This window comes from Larus michahellis, chromosome 6 (genome assembly GCF_964199755.1).
Source record: "Larus michahellis chromosome 6, bLarMic1.1, whole genome shotgun sequence".
Taxonomy (NCBI): domain Eukaryota; kingdom Metazoa; phylum Chordata; class Aves; order Charadriiformes; family Laridae; genus Larus; species Larus michahellis.
Genome location: NC_133901.1, coordinates 2,117,425 through 2,142,179, shown reverse-complemented (window position 1 = coordinate 2,142,179; position 24,755 = coordinate 2,117,425). Strand labels below are relative to the sequence as shown.

At 42.3% G+C, this 24,755-nt stretch overlaps 1 protein-coding gene across 1 annotated transcript in view; it reads left to right on the top strand.

The window, feature by feature from the left end:
- The first annotated feature begins 2,376 nt into the window (after window positions 1-2,376).
- Window positions 2,377-24,755, top strand: part of USP13 (ubiquitin specific peptidase 13) — a 49,408-nt gene continuing 27,029 nt past the window's right edge. The window contains exons 1-3 of the mRNA XM_074590316.1: window positions 2,377-2,628; window positions 13,668-13,793; window positions 16,980-17,040. Of these exons, the coding sequence (XP_074446417.1) occupies window positions 2,476-2,628; window positions 13,668-13,793; window positions 16,980-17,040 (340 nt within the window). The 5' untranslated portion in view covers window positions 2,377-2,475. The remainder of the gene's footprint in view (window positions 2,629-13,667; window positions 13,794-16,979; window positions 17,041-24,755) is intronic.

The following is a 24,755-nucleotide window of genomic DNA, read 5'->3' as shown; positions in this document are numbered from 1 at the left end:
CTCACGTGGCTGCTTGAGAATCCTGCCCTGTTGTTGAAGAAGATCAAAGCACAGTGGGAAAGCTATGCCTTGCCTGAACCCTTGAAATACCAGCAAGAGCGGGGAGTCGGCATGCTCCCGCTCTCTCACTCTCTTGCTAACAAGGTCTCTCTTGCTAATAAACACAGTGCCTGTGTCCCCTGCTCATGTGCCTCTGCCCGGGTGTTGCTTCAGAGACTCCCCAATCCATGAGGTATCAAGATTAAATTTGTTCTTTTCCTTTCATCCATGGTTTCGTGGTTGTTCCTGCGTCCTGCCTGCATTGGCTCACACAGATGAAGCCAGGGAGAACAGTTTAGGCTGATGATAGTTCATGGGTTTTATGGATCATCTTATCACTGCTGGGTGAACAGATACCATCTTCTACTGTGCGATTACACAGCTTCTAGTACATAAAAACATAAGTCGTACGCAAAATCTCAAGATGAAAATGTCAAACTTTATACTCCCAATGGATTCAGCGTAGAGAGGCTGTGTAAGCGATTTTGGAGATGAAAAGGGTGAAGCTTTCTGGTAACGTTTAGGGTAACTGAAAGGCTTCCTTTCAAGGGTGAACTGGAATTAAAAAAAGCAAACTAAAAGTTTGTATGAAAACTCAAGCGGAAATGTGCCACGCAACTGTTATTAACCAAGGAAAAATCAAGAAATAAATAAGGCAAGCTGCGCCTGAGGACATCCGCACACATACCTGCCATGCATTTTCAGAGCTGTACAGCTATTTTTGTACCACTTTTGACAACGGCCTAGGGAAGATAGAGGGCGCTCCCTTCCCCTGGCAGGCTTTTGCCACTAGAGGGATGAGCTTCCTCGGGTTCTACCGGCCACGGTCCTCCTCCAGATTTAATGCCTCAAGACAGTGATGGCAAGTGCTTCTTACAGTTTGTGACCCTAAACTACCTGTCCGTATTCAAAATTCCCAATTTTTTAAGGAAATAAGCCCTAGTCCTTTAGTAACCCCTGGTCATCTTGTGTTTTCAAACTGTTAAAACACACAGATTTCCTTCTGTATGTTCAGCAACACTGAACAGACTATTTTAAGCAAAGACCACCTCGTTTGCTGTTTCTAGCACTGCCAAATATTAGAAAGACTCTGATTGATTCTGTATCAGTGCTTTGACTTGTCCTTTTTGTTTGAGTCAGTCTTTCAGGTTAGACAGCTCGTATGTCTTATTGTGGCTCTCATTGTTTGTAAAAGCTGAGTTAATCATAAGAGAATCCATTAAAAAAGCACAAAGTCTTCTCACGTAAAATAAATCTATCCGGTGAGCCTGTATTATTTTGTGGTTTTTATCCAGCGTCCAGCTGTCTTTGAGTAAGTCTAAAGCCACTCCATTGACATCATATTCTGCCCTCTATATTTCACGTTGTTCCCAACACTTGATTTTTTTTGCTAGAAAAATTGCTGAGAACAGACTGCACTGGTCTGCTCATTCTCACAGCCTGTTTCTTCATAGCTGGATACAAACTCACTTTTCAGTTCTGTTGTTTTGTTTTGGTTTTTTTTTTCCTTATTTTTCAACTCTGTTTGGATTCTACTAGAACCACCTTTTGAAACTTTAATTTATGAAGTAAAAGGTGGTTCTAACAAAGGTCCTATCACCTGCTTGGAAGCAATCGATGAATCCTTGGATATAATGTGGACTATGGGTGGAAGGCTATTAATCTACATTATACATCTTCATTTTAAATGGATTAGTCACTTCTTTAACCTTGCTGCTGTCAGGCATATGCAATAGTTATTAGATATTGCTTGAAAAAAAAATATTATTTCAATATTTTTTCCCTACGAAGTTACTTCACTCTATGCCTCCTTCCCCTAACACTGTTCTTTCGAAGTGAAAAGCAAAGAGAAACACAGCAAACGCAAAAAAAAAAAAAAAAAAAAAAGGTAATTTTAAGCAAAGGTACTGTCCCTCGAGCCGGCAAATGTGCGTTTGGCTGCCTCAAGCTCCCCACATCACCTCAGCCGGGGAAGCCCGCTCCCTGTCCCTCCGCAGCGGCCCGTCCCGCTGCCCCGGCCCGGTTACAAACCGCTCGGGACGGTGACCGGCTCCCTCAGCCCCCGCCGGGGCGGCCGCCTCACGCCGGCGGCCACCTAACGGCCACGCGCCGCGCGCGCCCGGGGCGGGAATCGCCTCAGGAGAGCGACCCCGCCAGCACCTCTCGAGGCCGGGGGAGGCCGCGCGGGGGCCGCCCGCCCCCGCCGCCCTGCCCCTCCCTCCCGCCCTGGCTGGGACCCCCGAGTGCCGCCGGCGCAGCTGGTGCCGCTCCCGCTGCCATTGGATTAAAAATAGCATCTTCCCTCCTCCTCCGCTCCCCCTCCCCCGGGCCCCGCTCCCGCCGCCGCCGCGCCCTGCCCCGGGCCCGGCTGCCCTCCGCCTCCATTGCCCTCGCCTCGCCCGCTCGCCGTCGGCCGGCTGGAGGGAGGGAGGGAGCATGCAGCGGGCCGCGCTCTTCAGCGGCGGCGATGCGCAGATGGCCGCCGGCGACCTGGGCGAGCTGCTGGTCCCCTACATGCCCACGATCCGGGTGCCCAAATCAGGGGACCGGGTCTACAAGACGGAGTGCGCCTTCTCCTACGACTCGCCTGTGAGTGCAGCGAAACCGCCCCCGGCTGCCTCCACTCCCCCTTCCCCGCCGCCCACCTGCGCCCTGCGGCAAACCCGCCCCTCCTGCCGCCCCTTCCCCGCAGCCCCCTCTCCCCGCGCCGCTGTCTCCCCCTCAGCCTTCCAAAATCTTCCCCCGTCCCTTCCTCGGCCAGCCCGCCCGCCTCCACCTGCCGTGGAGCCGGGTCTCCCCTCGCCCTCCCCGCCCGCGGCTGCTTCGCGGCAGCGGTGTTCCTGCGCTTGTTTATTTATTTTTTTTTCCTCCTTCCGGCGGTCTGAAGTGGTTGCTTAGACGCGAGGGTTTTGCGGTTTTGGTGGGTAAAACTTCTCGGCCTGCGGGGAAACGGGCTGCGGCGGCCCGAGGGCTGCCCGCTCCCCCTGTTTTCCCTCACACGCTGAGGCAGCAGCGAGGGGCAGCCCCTGGCCTTCTCCTTTGCGCGCTTTGGCTACCAGGTGCCAGTCGTTTTGCTTTCCTGCTGCCTCGGTGCTCAGTCTCCTTTTTAAAATCTTCAGCGAAAGCATCCAAGGTAAAGGCTGGACCTGAAAATCAGTGTGAAAGTCCTCCCGAAACACTTTCTCTCCCAGGGTTTCAGTTGTGTTACTGGACTTCAACCAACTTGCGGTGTTTCCCCACTAGCTCCTTGAGTTTGCTGTTAAATGAATGTTCGATGTACAGTAAACTTTTTATGGTGTGATACCTGTCTTGCAGAACATCCACGAGCTCCACAGACTGCATGTGGCAGATTTGGGGCCTCACTGGTTTTTAACTTCGCTGACAATACTTGGAAGCCTTCTTAGATAGTTCAAGAAACAAGTGCTTAGAAATTATGCTTTTTAAACGGACCTGAAATTTTATTAAAAGTTGCTTCTCTACATGAAGCTGAGGTTTCCCAGAGGTGATTGAGCACTACGTATTGTTGTTAAAGTCAATGGCAGCAATCAAAAGGAAGCTCAGGGTTTACATTACAGAATATTAAACGAAAGATAAGTTTCAGACAGATTTTTTAATCCTCCCCCCCCCCTTTGCTAATTCCTTTTAATGCAGAAAATCAAAATTGGTTTTAAAGGTGACTCAGCTGTCTGGTGTTCATCATGTCTTGTTGAACAGAGGTTATTTTTACCCGCACTCTTCAGATCTCAAGTGTCACCCAGCAGCCCTGACTGTACTGGGGGGCGGTCTGATTAAAACTGCCAAATCAGACTCTACTGCAGAGGCGCTAATTGCATTATATACTTAATAAGGGATTTTGGGGGGAAATCAATGCACCACAATCTTTCCTTCAAACTTCTGCTCGGCAGAGCACGTGATTGATTATTTTAGTTACACTTTCAGGCTTCTTCCACATTGTGGTTTACAAAATATTTCTGTTAACCACTAAGAAAGGATATTAAAAACTGCTACAAATTAAAAAAAACAATCACCACCCCCACCAACAAGCCTCAGGTAAACACAGCAAATGCTGTGTTTAGTAGAACAGTTTGTTTCAACAACATATAAAATGTTTGAGCAAAACTTAACAGAAACTATATGTAAGAGTAGCAAAGGATTTGGAATCACCATGTGCGTGTTTTTTTTCCCCAAGAAACGTTTCATCCTTTTGACTTTATTGGGAAGAAATTTCAGATTTTGGAAAATGTTGCCCTCCATTATTAAGGCTTTTTTTTTAAAAAAATTGCATTATAGGCATTCACTGGGCAAAAGGCTGGAGTGAACCTATGCAGTACCAGTAAAAATAAGACTAGTCTCAGTGTGTATTGTTTTCCACAGCTTTTCAGCCCACACCACTCCTCAGTTTAGCTGGGCAAAGGACTTGTCTCAGATTTTAGTTTTTATTCCCATATAATCTAACAGATACTTGGATACTGTTTCTAGGATGACGAGTCTAAAGGGTAGTGCTTTCTTGGGTAAAACACTGGCATTTACAAATTGAAAATAGCAAAGTTGTGTTTTTACAGTCTTTCATTCAGAAGGAAAGTGAAAGGGTAGAGGCGGGTTGTTGCCTTGGCTAAAGGGAGACGTTTCTCTCTGTGTGCTTTGTATTAGGTTGGGTTAGTGAGTTATTTTCTTAGGTTAGCTACGTATGACCTGAGCAAGCCTCTGCTATTGAGTCTGCCTCTTTTGAAAGAAGATGCGCTGGTTGTTGTTTGGTTTGTTGTAACATTAAAGCAAATGATCGCTGTTAAAAAAGATGCTCTTGGTTTTATTATCCATGGTAAAATTCCAGATTACTTTTTTGACAGGGGAGGTGTAAGCTTATTTCTCAGTATTTTGTCACCTCTTCTCATTTTGCCATTTAAAATATGCTCCTTGTTACAGTTCTAACTTCAGCATGTCTCTGTTTGGAGCCAACTCAATGCAAGATGTTTTGTTCTGTCACTTTTCTTCAATACCAGGTCTTATTTCAGTAGTTTCTTTCATTAACGCTATAATTAATGGTTAACGCTATAAGGTCCCTCAAGTTTTACCCTTCTTTTTTTTTTTTTTTTTGCTTCTCCAAAGAGCTAAATTTCCTGAGTATTTGTCTGTATCTTTTAAAGCAACATACCCAGTCACACAGCAGCTCTATGCTAAAGTTTCTTTAGCTATACTAATTGTATATTATTACTTTTCCTGTAAGGAAGTGCTGTGATCTTTTAAATACACTAAAAACCATCAGGCCTGTGAGGATTAGGGTACAAAGTATTATTATTATAGAGAAAGATTCCGTCTTGGGCTGCCAAAGACAATGAGGTACTGGGTGTGAGTGGCTCTGTCTTTTACTTCCAATAGTGCAGACTTCAATTCAGTGTTCCAATTCACGTGGCTGCAAGACCTGGATTTTGCAGACCTGTTTCGCACTCTGTCAGTTGAGTCTCTTGTCCGGATTTGAGCAGCGTAGTGTCACTGAAGATCCATGTTCTCGTGGTTACAGGCAGCTTCACTGATTGTTCTCAAAATTGGTTGACTCACTGTTCCCCTTCCATGAGTTTTAAGTCTTACTTCCTTGGGTAAAGATGTGAGAACAATGGTGCCTTTGCACTACAAAGAGAGTCATTACATGAGAGATTTCAGAAGTGCAAGTGTAGGAAAGGTACAAGTGGATATTCAGTGTATTTTTTTCCATGTGAATTAACCGCAGCATGATGATCTTGTCAGAAACGTGGTATTGTTAGAAAGGCCACTAAACAGGTGAGAAATTCATGTCCTTCGATTTGGCCTATTTCTGACAGAACATACTAGGGTTAGTTTCCAGGAAATTCAGCAGAAACAGGAGGGAAATTTCTGAGCACTTAAGAGCCATAGTGACAGTTTTTACCTTGCTTGTCTCATAAGATTAGAAAATATGCCTTTCTATGACTTAATTTTTAATTACTTTTCTGTTTTTTTGGTGGCTTCTTGAAAAATTGCGTTTCCCTGATGAGGGCTCCTACTCCAGTTAGCCATTGATTCTTTATAAGAGAATTGGGAAGGGAAGGAAGGCTGCCTACAAAACACGAGTGTGTCCATGTGTTGAGTATCTCTCTCTCTACTGACTGGCCCAGCAGCCATGGTGGCCTCCTGCTTCCCAGAGGTAACGGGCACGAACTTGAACATAGGAAGTTTCACCTAAACATGAGGAGGAAGTGCTTTCCTGTGAGGGTGGCAGACCCTGGCACAGGCTGCCCAGAGAGGTGGGGGAGTCTCCGTCTCTGGAAACATTCCAAACCCGCCTGGACGCGTTCCTGTGCCACCTGCTCTGGGTGACCCTGCTCTGGCAGTGGGTTGGACTGGATGATCTCCAGAGGTCCTTTCCAACCCCTACCATTCTGTGATTCTCTACAATTTGACGGATGAAATCCAGTACTTCTGATATTTCAGATCTGACGCACAGTCCCTCCTGGTGACCGTTTTTTCCGTATCTGTGCCTCTGATGTAGGTTTCTTCTCTCCTATTTTGTCCACTTGTGACCTCACATCCTCTTTTGGTGGATGAACTTGACTTTGTGTTCAGTAGAACGCAGGAGGCAAAAAGGTTGTGTTTATATATCTTTTAATATAATCTTTTGTCCTCTTATTATTTATATAGAAGTATAGTACTCAGCTGGAAATTCAGCCTTTTAATGGGATCCTTGTCTCAAAGACCTCTGACCATTTTAGATAAGACTCATCTGAGGGAGAGGCAACTGCCGGAAAAGGGATGCAAACTGGGGTTCTAAGAAAGGCTTACGTGCAGGCTCTGCGTGTTGTAGATGGATATGCTCTGCAGCCTTTCCCATGAAGGGCAGGGGTTACAACTACAGCAAAAGGCATGAGTCCGGCACGGCGACAGGACCATTCGAGTCCCATAGTCGAGTTCTGTAGATTGCAGGACTGTGTTTGTTTGAGCAGCTTAAAGCTTGGCTTCACTCTGCTGGAAAACCTTGCTGCTGACAACAGCGTCCTTTGTGAATCTTGCTGACTTCATTTTTGTGGCTCAGGGACTCAGTAGTGGTTATGTTAGGACAATTCCCGAAGGCTAAACTGTGCTGATGCTTGGCTGTTTATTAGACAGTATAGTGGAGGCTGAAATCCTTGAGAGTTTGGAGTGTGTAATGGATATCAGCAACTGTGCTACATAAAACTTTCTAGAAATAATTACCTCCTATCTAGCTGTTCCTTTGGTCGATATTCCTTGAAGAAAATTAGAAAGTCACTGGGCCCACTGTCTGGGAGAGGTAGGCTGGTGTCTTGTTTCTATTGATGGGACGGGAGCATCAGTGAGGAAAAAAAACAAGAGGACTGAATGCACCAAGACAAATCAAATACTCCAGACGAAAGATTTTTGGCCAAGTTATTGAAGCAGTGAATTGTTTGGTGGTGGGTGATCACCCAAAAAATCAGAGCAGCGGTTTGCCTGCTGCATCACAGGGAGATACCAAAGCTGTCCCATGGGCAAGTGTTTTGCTGGCTGGGAGTGCACCAGGACACTAAGGTTAACTAAATGGTCTTCCAAAGTTGGAGAATGGTAAAATCCATAAGGGTTGTGCCTGACCAAACTTTAGTTATCCTGTTATCCAGAGTGATGGTGGGCTGGAATATTTTGGGTAGCAGAGAGACTTTGTAAGGTACCTGGAGCTAAATACAGAGATGAAGATGAACAGGCAGCCCTGGAGTTCTGCTGAATTGCTGTGGAAACATTAGGTTTCCTGTAAACTCTTCTTCCCAGATCTTCTGTTCTGGAAGCACAGCACTGTCTTTGTGAGCAACAGAATTGTACATCTAGGGGTCCGCACAGAGCAAAAATCATCAGGCTCTCTCTAAATCTAGGCCGCCGTGGAAGCAGTACAGGTGGCACTGTTTAAGCTGCAATACTGGGAAGTAAACCGCAATGGATCTGAGACATCTCTATCAGTGGCCCACGTAATCTGCACCTGGATAGTCTGACCCCAAACAGTGTTGATTGATGGGTGGAAGTTCTGTATTCCTGGCTGCAGGTTAGATAACTCACAACCTAATGTTGCTTTTGCCATTGTATCTGCTCCCTTATCATGAAGCCTTGATCCTGCCTGGGAATGTGACTTGTACAAGATACTGCTTCGGAGTTATGTATGCCCCACTCAGGAGTCCGCCCATGACTTGTGCACGTGAGTGAGCAGTCAGGCCACCTCTTGGAATGGTGGTTTGGTTTCATTTTAGTGACTGACTGTCCCACGCAGCTTTTTTGTTCCCCAGTAATGTTCTAAGTGCTGTACTGGATTGGCCTTGTCCCTGAGCCTGTCTAGAAGCTGCAATGGAGATACCAGACATCTTTGTGAAGCAAATGCTTAACAATCTGCTCATAGGGAAATATCCCGTGCCATCCTTACTAGTTGGCATTTAGCCCAGAACATGGAGGACTTTAAACCTTTCAAAACTGTAATATAGTTGCTGATATAACTTCATCTGGTTGTCCACATAACATCAGAACCCTAGAGTCCTGATACATTTTTAATTTCAGTGACATGTAGTTTCTGTAAACTGTTCAGTATTTTGCATGTTGCTGTCACAAAGTGTGATAAAATAGTAAATAGTAACTTTGATCTCTCTTTCTGTCTTTCTTTTTAAGGGAGAGCAGGAGAAGGATTTTGTTGCGCTTGAAGCTAACAGTCCAGTTATTAGAAGCCCAGCACTTTATTTTCTGCTGCCAGGACATTTGTCCTTTCTTTCTCTGCCCAATCCAGCTCTTCTTTTCCCGTGTCTTTCACCAGTTCCAGTAGTACATGCCTCCTCTTCACTGCCTGTATATATTCTCACGTCAATGCTTGTGTACGTCTGTGTCGTTCTGTTCCCTTTTCTGATTCTGTTGCTTCTCCTTCTCATCCTCTTTACTAGATGTCCAGTTTTGCCTTCTTAGTATTCCTTTTCTGCTTTCCTTTTGTCACCATTGCTTTCTTGTCATCGTTGGGTGACAGAGGACAGTTGTCTAGAAGGCAGACTTATGCCATCGTTCATACCCCATGTTCCTTTTGAATGTGATTAGATATGTTCCTGGCCTTTGGTACACATTTTTTGGGTTGACTCCCACCCTCTCTTCTCTCCTCTCCCCTTAAGGAAGTTACCACATTTGTTGCAGTGGAAACTTGAAAATGAATTTTTTGTTTTGCTGGAGTCATCTCTGTGTTCTGTTGTGTTCAGTTGGTTGCCTGTGATTTGCTTTGGTTTTTTTTTTTTCCTTGTTTCAATGTAGGTAGTTTTGGTGCATGACAGAGAGACAGGCTTTCTTTTTATTCCTCGTTGTAAATTACTATATGCTGTTGAGATAAATATTAAGTGCTGAAATGGCTGTTATTATTTTTAAGCCTGTCCCGAAATACAATACCTGTCATTTAGTTACACTATTGTGGGATTCGATGCAATACGTGTATGTTAGAGAATATTCTGTGGCAGAACGAGCAGAGGAGCCAGTGACCCTCTGACATAACCGGCACTTTTTACTTTATGTGTGATAGGATGAACAAACTTCTCATTCTTTATATTTGGGTGTGGGGGCTTGTGAAGACTTGAGGTGCCATTTTATTCTCTTCTCTGATACCTATATTAGCACATTTTACCATTGTTCTAGTGGATCTAAAGCAAACACCTGCATAGTAGACACCGTGCCCAAGTCTGTAACTGTGTGCTGTGTTAGTAGATCACCACAGCAATTGTGTTTTTATAAAATCATTATTTTCTGAGCCACCTCAGGAGTTGAAATTGCTAAACCCTAGATTTCCCTCAGGGGTCTAAATGGTTCGGGGGTTTGGTAATGGGGTACAGGTCATTAGTTCAAATCCTGCTCAGGGTAGTAGTGTTTGAAAGCTATAACTGTCTGATGCCATGAGCATGTGTAAAGTGCGGTGGTGAACTCTCTCTGGTTCCTTGTGGATTAGCATTTGTGTTTGCCAGACCTCTCATCTGCCAGCTTCCTTGCTCTGCTTTTCAGGCCTGAGTGGGAGTTAACTGTAGCATTTTAGCTCTTTCACTGTGGATTCCCTGTCCCTTTCCTTCCTCATCTTACCTCTGCAAAACATGAATTATTGTCTAAATAAGTAAGATGAGCTACTTCATATTTTAAAATACTTTTCTCCCTGGTGCGGACTGTGCGTCTCCCTCTCTATCAATAAAGCACTTGGCATACTGTGACCATCTTAGCAGCAACAAACAGGAAGAAATACAGTGAATAGCAATCACTTTTCCTTCTGCTTAGAGGGCAAGAACACTGGCCTACTCTCGCGTGGCCTTCTGGGTAGCGACCAAGGCCTAAGCAAGTACAAACTTGTGCCCCAACAACGTCTTTAGACTGGAGCAATAAGGGAAGGCAATGTTAATATTTTATTTTATCATAAACTTCACACTACATGCCGAGGCAAGCGTGGAGGGGAAAAAAAAACAGCTAAAATTCCTGATTGTGTCTCCCAGGACAAGCTATATTTTTCTGGTGTAAAATAGTGTCTTCAGTACATTAGATATGTTGCCTTCATCCAGAATAAACTTTCGCACATATCTAAAATGAATATTGATACAAAGATTACATGGCACAGCCTATGTAAAACATCATTCTTCCCAGAACTGGTTGTGTGCTCAGTAGGGTTAAATTAACGAGCACAAACGCTGCTTAAATTGCAGTCAAGTGTCCTTTGAGCACCAAACAGGGGCCTAATCCTTTATACAACCTTCTGCAAAGGTGGCTTTTTCACAGGTGCCCCTGTTTTGCTGTGACCTTTTAGGCTTTTGAACAGCCTGTACACTTCTTTCCAAGTTGCGTGAGAGAATAGTCTGCCTGCGTTCTCCAGCAGAAATAACTGTTTTGTTAGTAACCACAACCAACTTACTCAGATTCTACATTTAGCTCATATACTGAAAGTGTCAGATTGTTGTCATAGGCTGCTTATCAGAAACGGTTCAGTGGTCTCTTGGACTCCTTCCAGAAAGAGAGAATGGTCTCCAAGAAAACAAATTTGTAAACAAAGTTCCTGAGACCCTAGAGTGACAAGACCAAATATTTTTATTTAGGTTGGGTGCCTGTAGGATCCTCTTGTAGAGGACACATCCACGACTTTCTCACAGAAGGAGATAATGCAAAAGTGTTTGGAATATAGGATATAAGAGCAGACAGCAAAGATATAATAGGCCTTAAAGCAGATAAATCTGTGAAAGAGTAGTGGAAATTAAAATAAATGTAATACATTTTAAATACAATTATATTTTATGCATTTTTTGAGTACCAGATTTGGAGTTTTCTTTTAACCACTTTATTACTTTTGAGCACAATTGCAGCTATCAAGTCTGTTCTCGAGGCTGTGTATATTTAAAATTCAAAGGAGCTGTGTTTTTTGTTGGTTTGTTTTTTTTTTTTAAATAGAATCTCAGTTAATTGTTATGTGGATCAGAAATGAGATGGCTAAATATTTTACTATTTACTCTGCAGAGGTAATCATTGTGATATCTAGATGCTGAAAGAATGACTTCATGGTATATGTTAAGTGTGAATGGCAGATAGTCTAAACCCTTGTTTCAGATCGTGTATTTGAAGCTTGGAATGCTTAATGCAATTTTTTGTCCTTTGGAGGTAATTAAAGCAATGTCTGTATAGTTCATTACATGTTCATCTTTCAGCTAAATCTGGAAAGCTGAAGCTTGTATGTGTTGCTTCATGTTAAGAAAAGCAGAAGAGATGGGTATTTTTGAAAGTCTTGGGGTCTCTAGGACATCATTCTCTAGTCTCTCTTCATGTTCTGTTTCTCAGCTCCACGGCTCCACTGGTCGCTGTGGAAGTACCAGTATTTAATTGGTGTTTGAGGCAGTTCTTCAGTTCTGGCTTTAGTTTTATTGATAAAAATGAACATGTTTGAAAGAGTAGCATATAGATATGGAAAAAGGCTGTAGGTAAGCTAGAAGCTGAGATTCCTTCCACTCCTACAGAAATACTCCGTGCCAGTCTTTGAAACCAGCTGGGGAGAATTGCCTGGGTTTAGAGTGGTACATTCAAGCCTGGTTTTGGGGCAGTGGTAGGAAGGGGGAGACTTGTCAAGCCCCAGCTGGTCTGTGCCAGGTATCAAATGAGCAACAACTGCTCAACACTATTAGCCCTTCAGCTTCCTTTTCTGGAAGAGAATAAGGTGTATTAACCTGGTGCTGGTTAGGAAAGTATCAGAGATCAGCTGTGGTCTCTGTCAGACTTGCCCTCTGCTACTTGTTCTAGGCCACGGGACAGGAGAGAGCCTAACTCGTGGCTGGCAGGGCAGGATGGCCAGCTTTGTGCTGGCTCTGGGAGGGGACCTGGCTGAGATCAGAGGTAGAATGGAGGTTCCTGCCTGGCAGAGCCTCAAAGAGAGGTGGGCCAGGCAGGAGAAAACTTCTTGGTTCACTGTACTGGATATGTTCCAGGTATTGCACTCTCAGGTGTTATCCTTTCAAAGCAGTTGTTGCTGTAACAATTCTCAATACATGATTATGCTCATGTATGCACCTAATGTGACTTGTTTCTGGAGATAACGATTTTTATTTTTTATTTTTCTTTAAATTTCCTTCTAAGGTGCCTATGGATGAGTTTAATTCATGTTGTTCTTTGGGGAATTTAACATGAGATGTTCTGTACTATCCAATAGCACAAATGCATTCACAATAGAAGGAAGGTCATGGTGCTTCTGAAAGGCTCAATCTTTGTTATGCACCACCTATTCAAAACAATACATGCTAGAGAGGGCTTAAAAAATTGATCTAACATCAATGAACCAGATGACTGAAAGTCCTCCTGGCAGTCTGAATGATGGAGGAGAGATCTGGGAGCGGTGATAAAATGGAACAAGGCCCTCATAACAGCCAGTATCAACACCCAGCTTTCGGGAGAGCAAAAAGTGATGGAACTCCTGCCAGGATATGCTACTGAAATGCCAGCATTTGTGATCGGTACCAGGAATATATATATTTGTATTTATTTTGTAGCGCCCTTGTTTCCAAGCACTCTCACTGCATGAATAGAATCACTGGTAGATACTGAAGAATGTTCACAAAACACTTGCCAATTTTCTTGTTAGCCAGTTCTAAGAGCTGTAAGATCACTTGAGATCTGTTTTTCTTGGACAAGATTGTGATCAGTAGTAGAAGTTGTGGCTGAATCAGTCCCTGAACCATCAGCTCTGCTGCGCTTCTGATTTGGAATGCTGTTCTTGCCCAAAAAAATGGCCAAAAAAAGTTCGACTATTTCAAACAAATGTCTGTGTTTCATTATTTCTATGCTTTACAAATTTCTGCATGTACAAATCTCTGGGGATTGGGCACTCAAATGGAATTTTTCAAGACTGACTTCTAGACCTCCAATTTGGATGCTCACTAATCTGTAATTGTAAAGTAAGCCATTTCAATGAGTTTCTACAGGCTGTGATATGATGTGGAAGTTTCTTAGAGGACTGGTAATGTAAACAACATAATGTGCTATGAAAGCCACGCTTTAAATGCCTGATAACAGAAAGGGTTTGCAATTCTTTGGGTTTTTTCTGCTTGCTGCATCTTTTCTGTCCTGATCAGTTCCTTCTGTGCTGTAACTATTTGTGTCATTCCTTTTAGGATTCAGAAGGAGGTCTCTATGTGTGCATGAACACATTTCTGGGATTTGGAAGGGAACACATTGAAAGGCATTACCGGAAAACAGGACAGTGTGTATATTTGCATCTGAAACGACGTGTGATAGAGGTGAGACTTGTGGCTTCCCAACTAACTACCTTGGCAGTTCTCGTGTCTCTTGTGCTCATTTCAGTAACATGTTTCAGTAACACATTTCAGACATAGACCAAACCTTGAATGACAGAAACGAACATGTTCAGATTTGGGGCTGGATATCAAATTCAGGTGCTTGGATCCCAACCAATCCTATAGCTTCAGTTCTCAGATGAATCAAAAGCCCTAAAGAGTCAGATCTTAAAGGCAGGTCATTGCCTGAGTTCCAGTGGTCTTTTTCATGACACGCCTCTGTGTATCACATGCATATTGTCTGCATATTATGTGCATGTGTTTTGTCTGGCATCTTTAAAGGGCTGTTAATGACTGCTGACCTGAGCTATATGGAAGGCACTGGGTTTGCTTGTTGCTCACTCTCCTGTAAGCTCTGTCTCTTTTGGCAAGGTAGAGGGCCTAAAATAGCTGCTTGGAGCGGTATAGAATACTTCACGTTTCTCATTCTACAGCAATGTTTCCCCTGGGTGATGAAGTTATGAGTTATGTGAAATGCCCTGACTACTTATTTTATTCTAGTAGATGACTGTTAATTTTCTTATCAGAATTATAGTGAGGTGGATTGTATGTCTCCCAAGTTGAGATTGTTAATGGTGTTTGTTATAGTTTAGAATTGTCTTTCCGTGTAAGGGTGATAGCAACATTTTCCTTCACACGGTAACTGAGTTTTTGGAGAGCCTAGTCTAGTTTTAGCAACAGTTCTTCTGAGTGAATTTAACACTCCTGAAAGATGATAGCTAGGACTAGAGATTGGCAGGCAGAAATCCTGTTGGCTTTCCTTGTATATAACTTTCTTCCAGCATGTGACCTGTGAATTTTCAATATTAAAGTAAACCGGGGCTAAAATGAGGCCTTGAAAATTCCTTTCCTGGATAAAGGTGAGGGTGAAGAACTCCAAACGGAAGAAACAAATATACTGGCTGTTGTTTAGTGTTGCGTACCCCTTCAATTGAACTACTTCAGTGGTTCCTGTTTTTCTTCCTGTGAATCATGATGTAGCAGAGGGGCCTGGCATCTATGTTTGAAGGTGGTGACACACTGGTGTGCTGGGTAATGTGGCAGGAAACAGTGTTTGACTATACAGTACAGGTGAAGATTGTGTCATCTAGCATGGCTCAGAGATAGGATTCCTCATACGTTAGCTGTGGATTTTGTTTACCATGAGTGTTCGCTTCTTACGTGCTCTCCATGGTTTCCTTTGAGCAGTGTGAAACATCAGGCCTTCACTGGAACAGTTTTATGAAGTGTCTGGCACATGCTGCATTGTGGTTTTGTATTTTTAAGCCAAGCTTTTGATGGTGTGGGATACAGTAAAGCCAAAGGCATTGGATATGCTATCTTAAGATTCTTTTAGTAAGGCAGCTATTCTTGCCTGTGGTTCCCTTGGCATCATCCTTGCAGAATGCACTGCATTGCTGCAGAAATCCGTTTGCTTCCGATGGTATTTGGAATAAGTATCAGTCGTGTATCTTGTCACAATTCAATTAGAAAATATGGGTCAGATCTTTAGCCTAATGAAGAAAATAGATTTTTTTCCTTTTCACAGAATTTCACCCTTCAGAATTTTTAAACCAGCCACGATGACTCATACACAACTGCCTGGCTAGTATTCAGCCCCAGGAAGAGCTTTAGCTTGGTCTATAGTGGTACCTCAGCCCTGGTGAAAACACTGGGCAGAGAAGCATGAAATGTCCTACAGTGATGGGTTCCTGGATATTATTATAATCCTTGGAGTATGTGCAATTTATTCATAATGTATTTGCAACTGGTTGTCTTGTATCTCTCTGCTGCTTTTTAAAAATAGATTTGTATTCTTGGCTACTTCCTTTCCACTTGTTAAATTCCAGTAGTATTGAGATAAAAAATGTTGTGCTTGTTATTTTCACTTCATTGAGGAATTTTATTTTATTTTTTTTTTTTTTTTTAAATGCTGAAGTTGCAACCCTGAGTTTCCCTTGGGCTCATATGTATGGATAATAGGTTGTGTTCTTAAGTGCAGCCAAAGAGTGTTAGTTGGTATCTGCTCTTTCTAAGAATGGAAAACTTTCCTATGATGTATAAGACCTCACTGATGATTCAAGCAGTCTGCTTTGGCCAAAGCTTTATTTACATGGTGAAGGGAACCACCCAAAATATGCGACCCTTTCACTTACCAAGGAGCAGAGGCAAACATGAACTTTCCCCAGGCTGACAGGTTCTTGGCTGGTTTCTCTCCACCTGTTGTATCCCAATATTATTATTAAAAAAAAGGTGCCTAACAACTTGCCAGTTACACTAACATTATACACTGCATAATGCATCACGTTGGCATTATAGCCACAGAGACTTATTTGATTTAATTTGATTTGATTTAGTGGTGCCTGTTAATAAACAGCTTAAGAAGCAAGTGCATTGACTTTTACATTTCCTCACCTACTGGTGTTTTCTCTAATATTTTGAGGTATTTTGAACTGGGAAATTAGTGATTGAAACTGAATGTCACTTCGAAGTTACTATTCTCTGCTGTGGTGCTTAAATTAAAAAATAAAATAAAATCCCCCCCAGATAATTACTTGGGTCTTGTCAGGTTTCCTCCATACTTTCTAATGTTAAGAAAGCATGGTGGTAACTTGGATTGATCTTAGTGGAAGCAGGCATGGATCCTGACAGAAAGGCCTTTTTTTCTGGATAGAAGAAAATTAGCTGAACTAATAAATCACAGCAAAGTGGTCATACTGGAATTAGTTATGAAGGATTGACTCTCTTATGCCGATTTCTTCCCCTCTCTTGTTGAGCTTTCGTCATTAAGAAATACTGTAGGGGATCTAGTAGTGAGAGGTCTGAGTGATGCTAGGTGTCCCTGTCTTGTTGACAGAACAGCAGTCACCCACGGTGACCGTGAGACATGCTCTGCTTAATTGCCAACAGCAAAGTATGAAGGATTCAGATAGTGGCTTTCTCACTTTCATGAGGGTCGTAAGCAATGATGAGTCCCATTGTCAGAAGTGAACGAAGAGGATTTACGTTCTTGCTCAGCAAGGACTGTGGTTTAATAGAAGGACCATGAACAGATATATGTGTGTTCGAAATGGTGATAGTATGGGGTTGTTGCTGATTTACTGTTGTCTCACTTGATAGATTTTTAATTGTTTGTTTCTTTCTTTCCAGAAGGTACCAGGGGCATCTGGTGGAGCTTTACCAAAAAGGAGGAATGCTAAGCTATTTTTAGGTATTGTGAACAGCTGCTTTCACAGAGTCCTTTTTTGACCCTGTCTGCATGTTTACTTGGGTTCTGTCCACCATTGTGTCTGGCTTTGGGGCTCCTTCTGGGTTTCCTTTTTCTTTTTCTTTTGTGTTTTTTTTTGGTTTTTGTTTTTTTTTTTTTTTTAACTTTTCGTTCTAGTTTTTAAAGTTGGTCCAGATAAATAATAATTCTTAGCAATTTTGGTGTATGTCAAGTGATATGTATATGTATACTTGAAACATTTTAATTTAAAGTAGGCCCTCAACTATTCTCAAGCAGCCTAGGGTTTGATGGTATTTTTTGGCTAGTTCTGTCCCTTCTTTCTCATTGTGATTTCCACAAAGCATCCTTTTGCTGAAATGTTTATCTCTACTTAATGTTCAGATATAACAGGGCCTCAGTGTGGCACTGTTCTGCTCAGCGGCTGGTGATAGGAAGGGTTGTTAGCATTTCAAAATTGTTACCTAGGTAAATGTTCCGAAGTGATGTTGTGGTCTCTCCTGTAATGAATGCAACAGAACATATATCATGAGCATCTCTTACCAGTTCTTATTCTGTTATGTCCACAGTTATTCCCTTGCTTCACAGAAAGCCGTTTTCTTACCGTGTCCATTTCATCCAATATCCATTGATTCAGATTACCCAGAAAACCTGAGGGCTTCATAAATATGGATGAGGGGAAATGATGTAAAGTCTATATTCTCCCTCCTCCGACCACTTGTGGTATTCCTCTCATTCATCTATTATTTATTCTCTCTGTATTAATAGCAAATAGTGAATTTTTCTTCAGGTAATGAAGAGGTTAAATATTTTCTTTACCACTGCCAAGTCTTATGGCTAAAAGGAAACAATAGCATTGCCTCCCTTTGGAATTGCTTTGATCTGTGGAATGTGTCCCTAAGAGGCCTTTGCAGATTGTGATCGATTTAATTGTTGTTGTTAGTGTCTGGAGTAAGTTTTGCAAGGAGGACTTAGAGAGAAAAAAAGTCTTAAGATGAGTCATAAAGAAATGAAACTTCTCTTGTAGGAAGAGACTGTTAAGTCACAGATGCTGGTCTAAACGCCATTTTTTGTCAGTTTATATTGAAAATAATGTTTGTCACAGGATGCCTGTAAAATAATTGGTTCAGAAACAAAGCTGGCTGCAATGCAGCAATAGTTGTACAGTGTTAGCAATGTGAGTGTAAGCAAGAATTACAAAAGCACGGTCAAATTTTATTCTTGCTGATCTACTGCTACGCTTTGAGGCTCCTGTCATTGTGGTATGCCAGCACACAGTGTACGTTGCACAGTATCTCTCATGTGCCGTGTTGGAGTCCTCAAATTCCATCCTTGCACACAAGCATTTTGTTCCCACAGAGCAGATCTGGTGCAGCAGTTCCAAGTGTCCTGGTCCCAGGGAACTTCTGAAGGTGGTGCAGTTTCACTGTGGTGGATTTAGCACGTGGAACTATCACCATTTAATTCAGCACTTCTGGAATCTAATGCACTTTTGAAAATATATCTCATCTGGTCTGTTGTTCTACCGCAGTCCTCTTTGCAGCCCCTGCTGGCTGGGAGTAAAATGGTATCAACTCTCTGCTCTAATCCTTGAGATAGTACTTCCATGCATCCAAATGCTTTGTATCCACTTCTTTGGCTCAGCAAATTTTATTCTTTTTATGTCCATGCTTAAAGAACAAATTATTCCTGTCCTTGTTCATAGCTGAGGAAAGGAAAGCACAGAGATGTCAGCTGATTCGATAATTTTGCATGAGAGAGCAGCAGAGATGGTTAGCAAAATCTGGCATTTTACCTTTTAATCCAACATCTTCCTCATTGGTTTGGAGCTGCTGGACTTCTTAACAGGTTGTTTTAGTTCTGTCTTTCTCATTGTGACCTTGGGCACCTACAGTAGAGGGCTGCACCAAACTGGCTGTTACTAGCCTGTATGTGTATCCTGCCATTTAGGGCTTACCCTGCCAGACAAGCATAGGCAATGATCAATGGGTGACTCTAACATCACTCTCTTTCTAGGTGTCTTTGAATAATTCCCTGAAGGCCCAGAGATATAAGCGTTGTGTACAAAGTCAACCCAGTTTGGGCATTTGTTACATTGCTTCTTATAATCCTCTTTGATGTAAAGCTATTAAAGATACTAAACCCTTTTCAATCTGTGTAGTAATAGGAAAACATCTTTTGGATGCTCACTGGTTACTTTCTAGCACTGCTGCTCTCCAGCAAATGCAACAGAAACACAGACTGGTTGGGTCACTCAATTGAAAGCTTTATCTTTCCCTAAACATTACAAGATCCATAGCAAAGTGTGTGCATGGGCATTAGGTTTTGGGCTTGTTTTGTATTTCTTTTGGACAGGGCTGGAGGGCTGTCAGTGTTCTATGTAATCAGGAAGCATAATATTGTCCATTGAAATGTGTGAACTGCCTTTAATCTAGATTATTTAGGTGTTACTAGGCAGTGTGGTTATGATAACTGCAGCTCAGGCTGTGCAAGCTTTCAGGGGATTTGGGGTGATAGTTAAAGCAGACTGGCTGCATCACAATGCATAGAGTAGTATCCTCACTGCATTATTATCTAGGCTGGCAAGTTTGAAGGTACCTAGTGCTTGTCAATATGCGTGGCTATCGCATAAAGAAGTTTTAAATCTGGTCTGTAAAATGGAAAGAAATTCATTGATGGGGCAAGGTGGTAGGTCCCCATGACTTCACAAGGCTCAGATCTTTCAGATAAGAAACAGCTGCACTGTCGTCTTTGGTATGCAACCTCCTGTTTAAATCAGCCACAATATGATAAACGTGATACCAGTTTGGGGGGGAAAAAAAAAAAAAGACATGATGGACCAGGAGAAGTATCATCACTAAATTTAATTTTCATATTAGCCCATCTGTAAGAAAAAGAATGGATCAGAATTGATAGAAAGGCATATAAAGATGACAGAAGAGAAAAGAACCCTTGTGGATTTTCCAAAGTGAAGTAATGGTTCTGGGTCTGCCAAAATGCTCTGGGACTATGTGTTGCAGTCCCCCTATGTATTCAGTGACTTATGTGAATAAGAGCAATTAGATTAACAGAATGTGCTATGATATTCCTTACAAGATCCTGGTCAAAAGGAGTAGTAGAATAAGAAGGAAGATCCTCGTATTGAAGGGATTGGAGGCCCAGTTCTTACAGTAGAGTTACAAGCAGAGCCCCCCTGACCTGTTACTCCCAGGAGTTATCAGCAGTGTCCTCCATAATGCTCTAATTATGAAGAATTAATGCGATAGTAAATGGTCTGGAGAGGGACTGAAAAATGAGGAAATGGAGTTTGCTGGGTGATTTAAAATTATCTAAGAGATTAAATCTAAAAGTGATTTTTAATGTGTTACTGAGTAACTAAACAATAGATGAAATAAATGTTGAAAAATGCTAAGACGACAAGTGCTTTAACTGTATGTGCACAGTGTTGTGGTTTAAATTAGCTATTACTGTTCAGAAAGGTATTTCTGAGAGAGAGATGGTGTGAATGGTGAAAATGTCAGCTCAGTTGTTAGCAGCAGCGAAAGACTCAAGTGGAACATCAGTAGAGCAACATTTTATGTTTTGTTCTTTATTACTTTGCTTTATAAATAAGAAGTGAACCTCTCTTTTGAAGAAAGAAACCACAGCTGTGTGTAGTATCTCCCCCTGTGCCTCTTTCTCCAAAACCAACCAGACAATCAAACACAGACACACCACCCACCCCCCGCAAACAAAAAAACCCCGATAGATATTTGGAAGCTGGGAGGTATACACTGAGGGAGGAATCACTGCAGTTTTGCCTTGTCTTGGTACCCTCTTCCTGGGCATCTGTTGATCCATGCCAGAGCCTGGACCTGGCTAAGCAGAGCTGGCAGAGTGGCTGTCATAAAACTTGTCCATAGACAGATGTCCTCTTCCAGATCAGTTACCACAGCAGTATCTGCCAGTGCAGCCAGTTGTCTGAGCTCTGTTTTGAGCAAAGTCAGGGCTAACTTAGCCCATCAATTAAGTGCTTTGAAGTACTCAAATGAACAGCTCTGTCAGCAGATCTGTGAGGATGGTAATTGCTGGTGGGGAGTTTTAGTGAGGAGCAGTATCCACGACACACAGTTGATCTCAGAGAAGGACTCGGAAAGGAAGAGAAAGCATCCACTTAGAAAGTTTGTGAGAACATATAAACTTGCTGAGTTTTTCTTGCATGGCACCTGCCTGCCTAGGGCTGTGAATGCGCTTGTGGCTACCATTTCCAAAGGTAAAGACCATTCATAAAAGTGGCCATACTGGATTTGATCACAGCTCCACTTAACTCTCCTAGATCTCACAGCAGCCAGTAGCAGAGCTCTGTTTTCAGTAAGGATGTTTTTGTTTGGTAAGCTTCTGAAGAAGACTTTTACCACAGTGGTTTAAGTTTATATTTATGTAAGTAAGCATATAGAGTATATATCTGTGAATGGAAGGCTGTGATTTAGAAGGAATTGAGCGTTTCCTGACAATATTTTTAAATTTTAGCCCAGTAAAGTTGTGCATACTCCCCAACGGTGGCAGTGGAACTATTATACCATGAGTTGAAGGTGTTGCTTTCTGGTTTTGCCATCTAAAGTTGAGTTGAGTACGGAATGTTGAGCAGATACCTTACACTAACAGAGTCTTAACAGTTTGCTGGTTTAGGTAGAACTGCAGAAATTAAGCTAGGTTAACAAAGGCTAATGCTGCTAGTAAAATAGTTAAGAATTTGAATTTGTGTTGTTTAACTTTGCTTGTTTAACCCATGACTGTGCCAGAAATCCAAGGGGTGAGGTCTATATCTAGCAATAAGAACAGCGTACTAATGCTTTGGAGATGTAGCAAGCAATTTGAATGTTATTTGGCAAGTAGTGAATGATCCAAATGATCCTACTAGAAAATTTTGCTTTTCCTTTTGCCAGAAAGGAGAACGTTATGACTCTAAAGTGAATCTTTCTAAATTATTTTTAATTTCTTTTTTTTTATAGTTCATCTGATGAGGTCAGTCTTTTAGATGTGCCTGAAAACCGAACTGAATAGCTTATAGTTTGCAAAGGGCTGCTACTGTGGATCACTATTATTTAGAGGCTTCAGGAGGAAATGATTTGATTTAAAGACTCAGTCTTCTACTTCCAAGTCAATACAAATTTGCCCATTGCTTCAGTGAGAGCCGGATCAAGCCCAGATTCCTAAGATGCCTTTCTAGGGTTTCAAAACTAGTTGCAAGCTCACTAGTCAACATCCTCATTCAATTTGCACGTTTGTATTCCCTTTCATACGCAGACAGACGCATCTATAGGCACAGGAAATCCTGTTTGGGGGTCCTGCCTGGAGTCTCCTTTTGCCACTATTATTAGTGCAGTCTGTTGGTAACTTGTCTAAATCTGATCTGGGCACGTCCATTCCTTTTCTTCCCCTCTGGTGGGTTGGTTTACAGTACTCTGTCTTCCACTTCCAGCTGCTGTTTTCAGTTAGTTCAGAAGCAATGCATTTCTCACCGTCGCTAATGTGATGCCTGTGAGCTGGAGTAAATTTACTCTACTGACCGCTTGCCCAAAATAACGATGTCAGTCGAGCCTCTGTTTTAACATGTGTGCTATTTTGCTTTGCCTGTCGTCCTAGCCTCCCAGCACAACACTTATGACCTACAGACACTTTGTTTTAGTGACCACAGTGTTTAACTGGGGCTCTGAGGAGGCACCGTAAAGCTGTTAGTCCACTAGAAGGGAAACAATGTCATGTGGACATTCACCATCAAGCTGTCAGCTCTTTAAAAACATTACAAACTGGTTCATTGTCTTGTGGCTCGGTCTTAGAACTGAGTAAACCCTTTTTTGCCCAGAGATTCTTCTACTCACAGTGCATCTTGGAAGAACATCCTTGTCCAAGAAACAGCTTTGTATGAAGTATAGCGCTTGAAAGTTCATATTTTTCAGTGCCTTTAGGGTTACAGTAATTTTTGATCATAGAATTGTCTAGGTTGGAAGGAGCCTTTCAGATCATCAAGTCCAGCCATGGATAAAACACTGACAAAACCATCATTATGACACACCATCACCATTGCTTCTCAGCCTTCTGGCTAAGATCAAGTGTAGTGTGTAATCAAATATCCTCCATTTGTAAGTAGATTTCCCCCTGCTCTGCTTTCCTATAGTTACTCTTCTTCCTCTCTCAAATTCTACACAATTTATAAAATCCAAGTTTGAAAACTGCCCGCAGACTGCACATGATGCCCCGTGGCTACAGGGTCAGCCTCTGCCCTCATTTAGTGTGGGCTCCATTGCCTTCTGAAGTAATAGTCGTCTGTTTTTATTATATCTAAGCTCATGGCTTTCTTAGCCATGTTGGCCCTTGCACAGGCACAGAAAATATGATGCAGGTCGAACTTCTTACTGAACTTAGCAATTCTGGCTCTCAGCACATACAAGCCAAAATTTTAAAATATGAGTAGTGATTTGGGGGTTTTCAACTGAACACCATTAAGGGGCCTGTCTGCCAGTCAATAAAAGGGATTAGTTTATATGGTCATCTGCTGTATCAAGGGATTTCAGTCAGTGACCTTAGAAGTCCTTTCCGCTCTTACGTACTGGATCTGAACCTTGAGAAACTGAGTGATAATTGCGAAAAAGCACTGGTGGTCCTTTTAGTTCCTATTTAGAGGGAGTACGTGTGTGGAGTGGAAGTGTACTAGCTTTACCTGGTAACCTTCAAAAGTGGAATTGCCAGTTAAATCCTCATTTTTTTTTTTTTCCTGGAAATTATGAAGCGGTGTGCATCTTTCTTTAAAATAAGAAGTGTGATGCTGCTGTATCAGTGTGTCAGACATCCAGAATGCCACGCTGACAGGACATTGTTTTCTGCTTTTCTGGTAACGTGAACGTTATGAAGTGTGAGAAGGTAAAAAGGAACTTTCCGTCCCTACCCATTGCACACAAAAGGCTGATGCTCCGAAGTGTGTGAAGTCCTTAGATGGCAGCAGATGATTGCTAATAGGATACTCAGTCTTTCATCCCAGGATCACTAGTTCAAATGCAGGTCAGGTCAGTAGCAGTAAAGTCCCTACTGTCTGGCTGATGTCGTTTGACTTGTGAGATGAGCTGAAATGTGTGTCTGAATTTTGAACCCAGGCAGCTGTATCATTGCTGTTTCTGTATAGTGGCTTGAAAATACTATAAACTTAATGTCAGTATCGTAAGGAAATGAAAATACCAGCAGGTCTTGCTCGTATCTACAGATAACAGCAGCTGATGTGAGCTGTCCTCAGGTTCCCTCTGGTGGCTGAGCGACGTGTGTGACTGCAGGCCCTGGAAGAGGTGTTTGCTGCCTTTAAACCTCTGTTTACATCCACTGAGTTGTTATCCTCTCTGAGGAATCATTGTCATATTTAGGAGGTGGTCAGTACTTTTAGTTTTGCTATGCTGGCCACCATTGAAGTTCTGGGCATTACGTGAAAATTCTCTGTTTCTTTGCTTCGTAGAGCAAAAGAGCTTACTGTTGCAGACTGCATCTGTTGAGATTCACTACTTTATTGAAACACAGGATTGTAATACAAGCTGGGAAAGAAGACCAGAGTAAAGTGAGGTCGCTGGTTATCTCTATTATGCTGCAGAAAGGGAAGGGATTGTTACGAAAATAATGTGATTCAGGGAATTAGTAGTGAAGTAGTATTTTCTTTATAAATGTCATGTTTTCAGTAT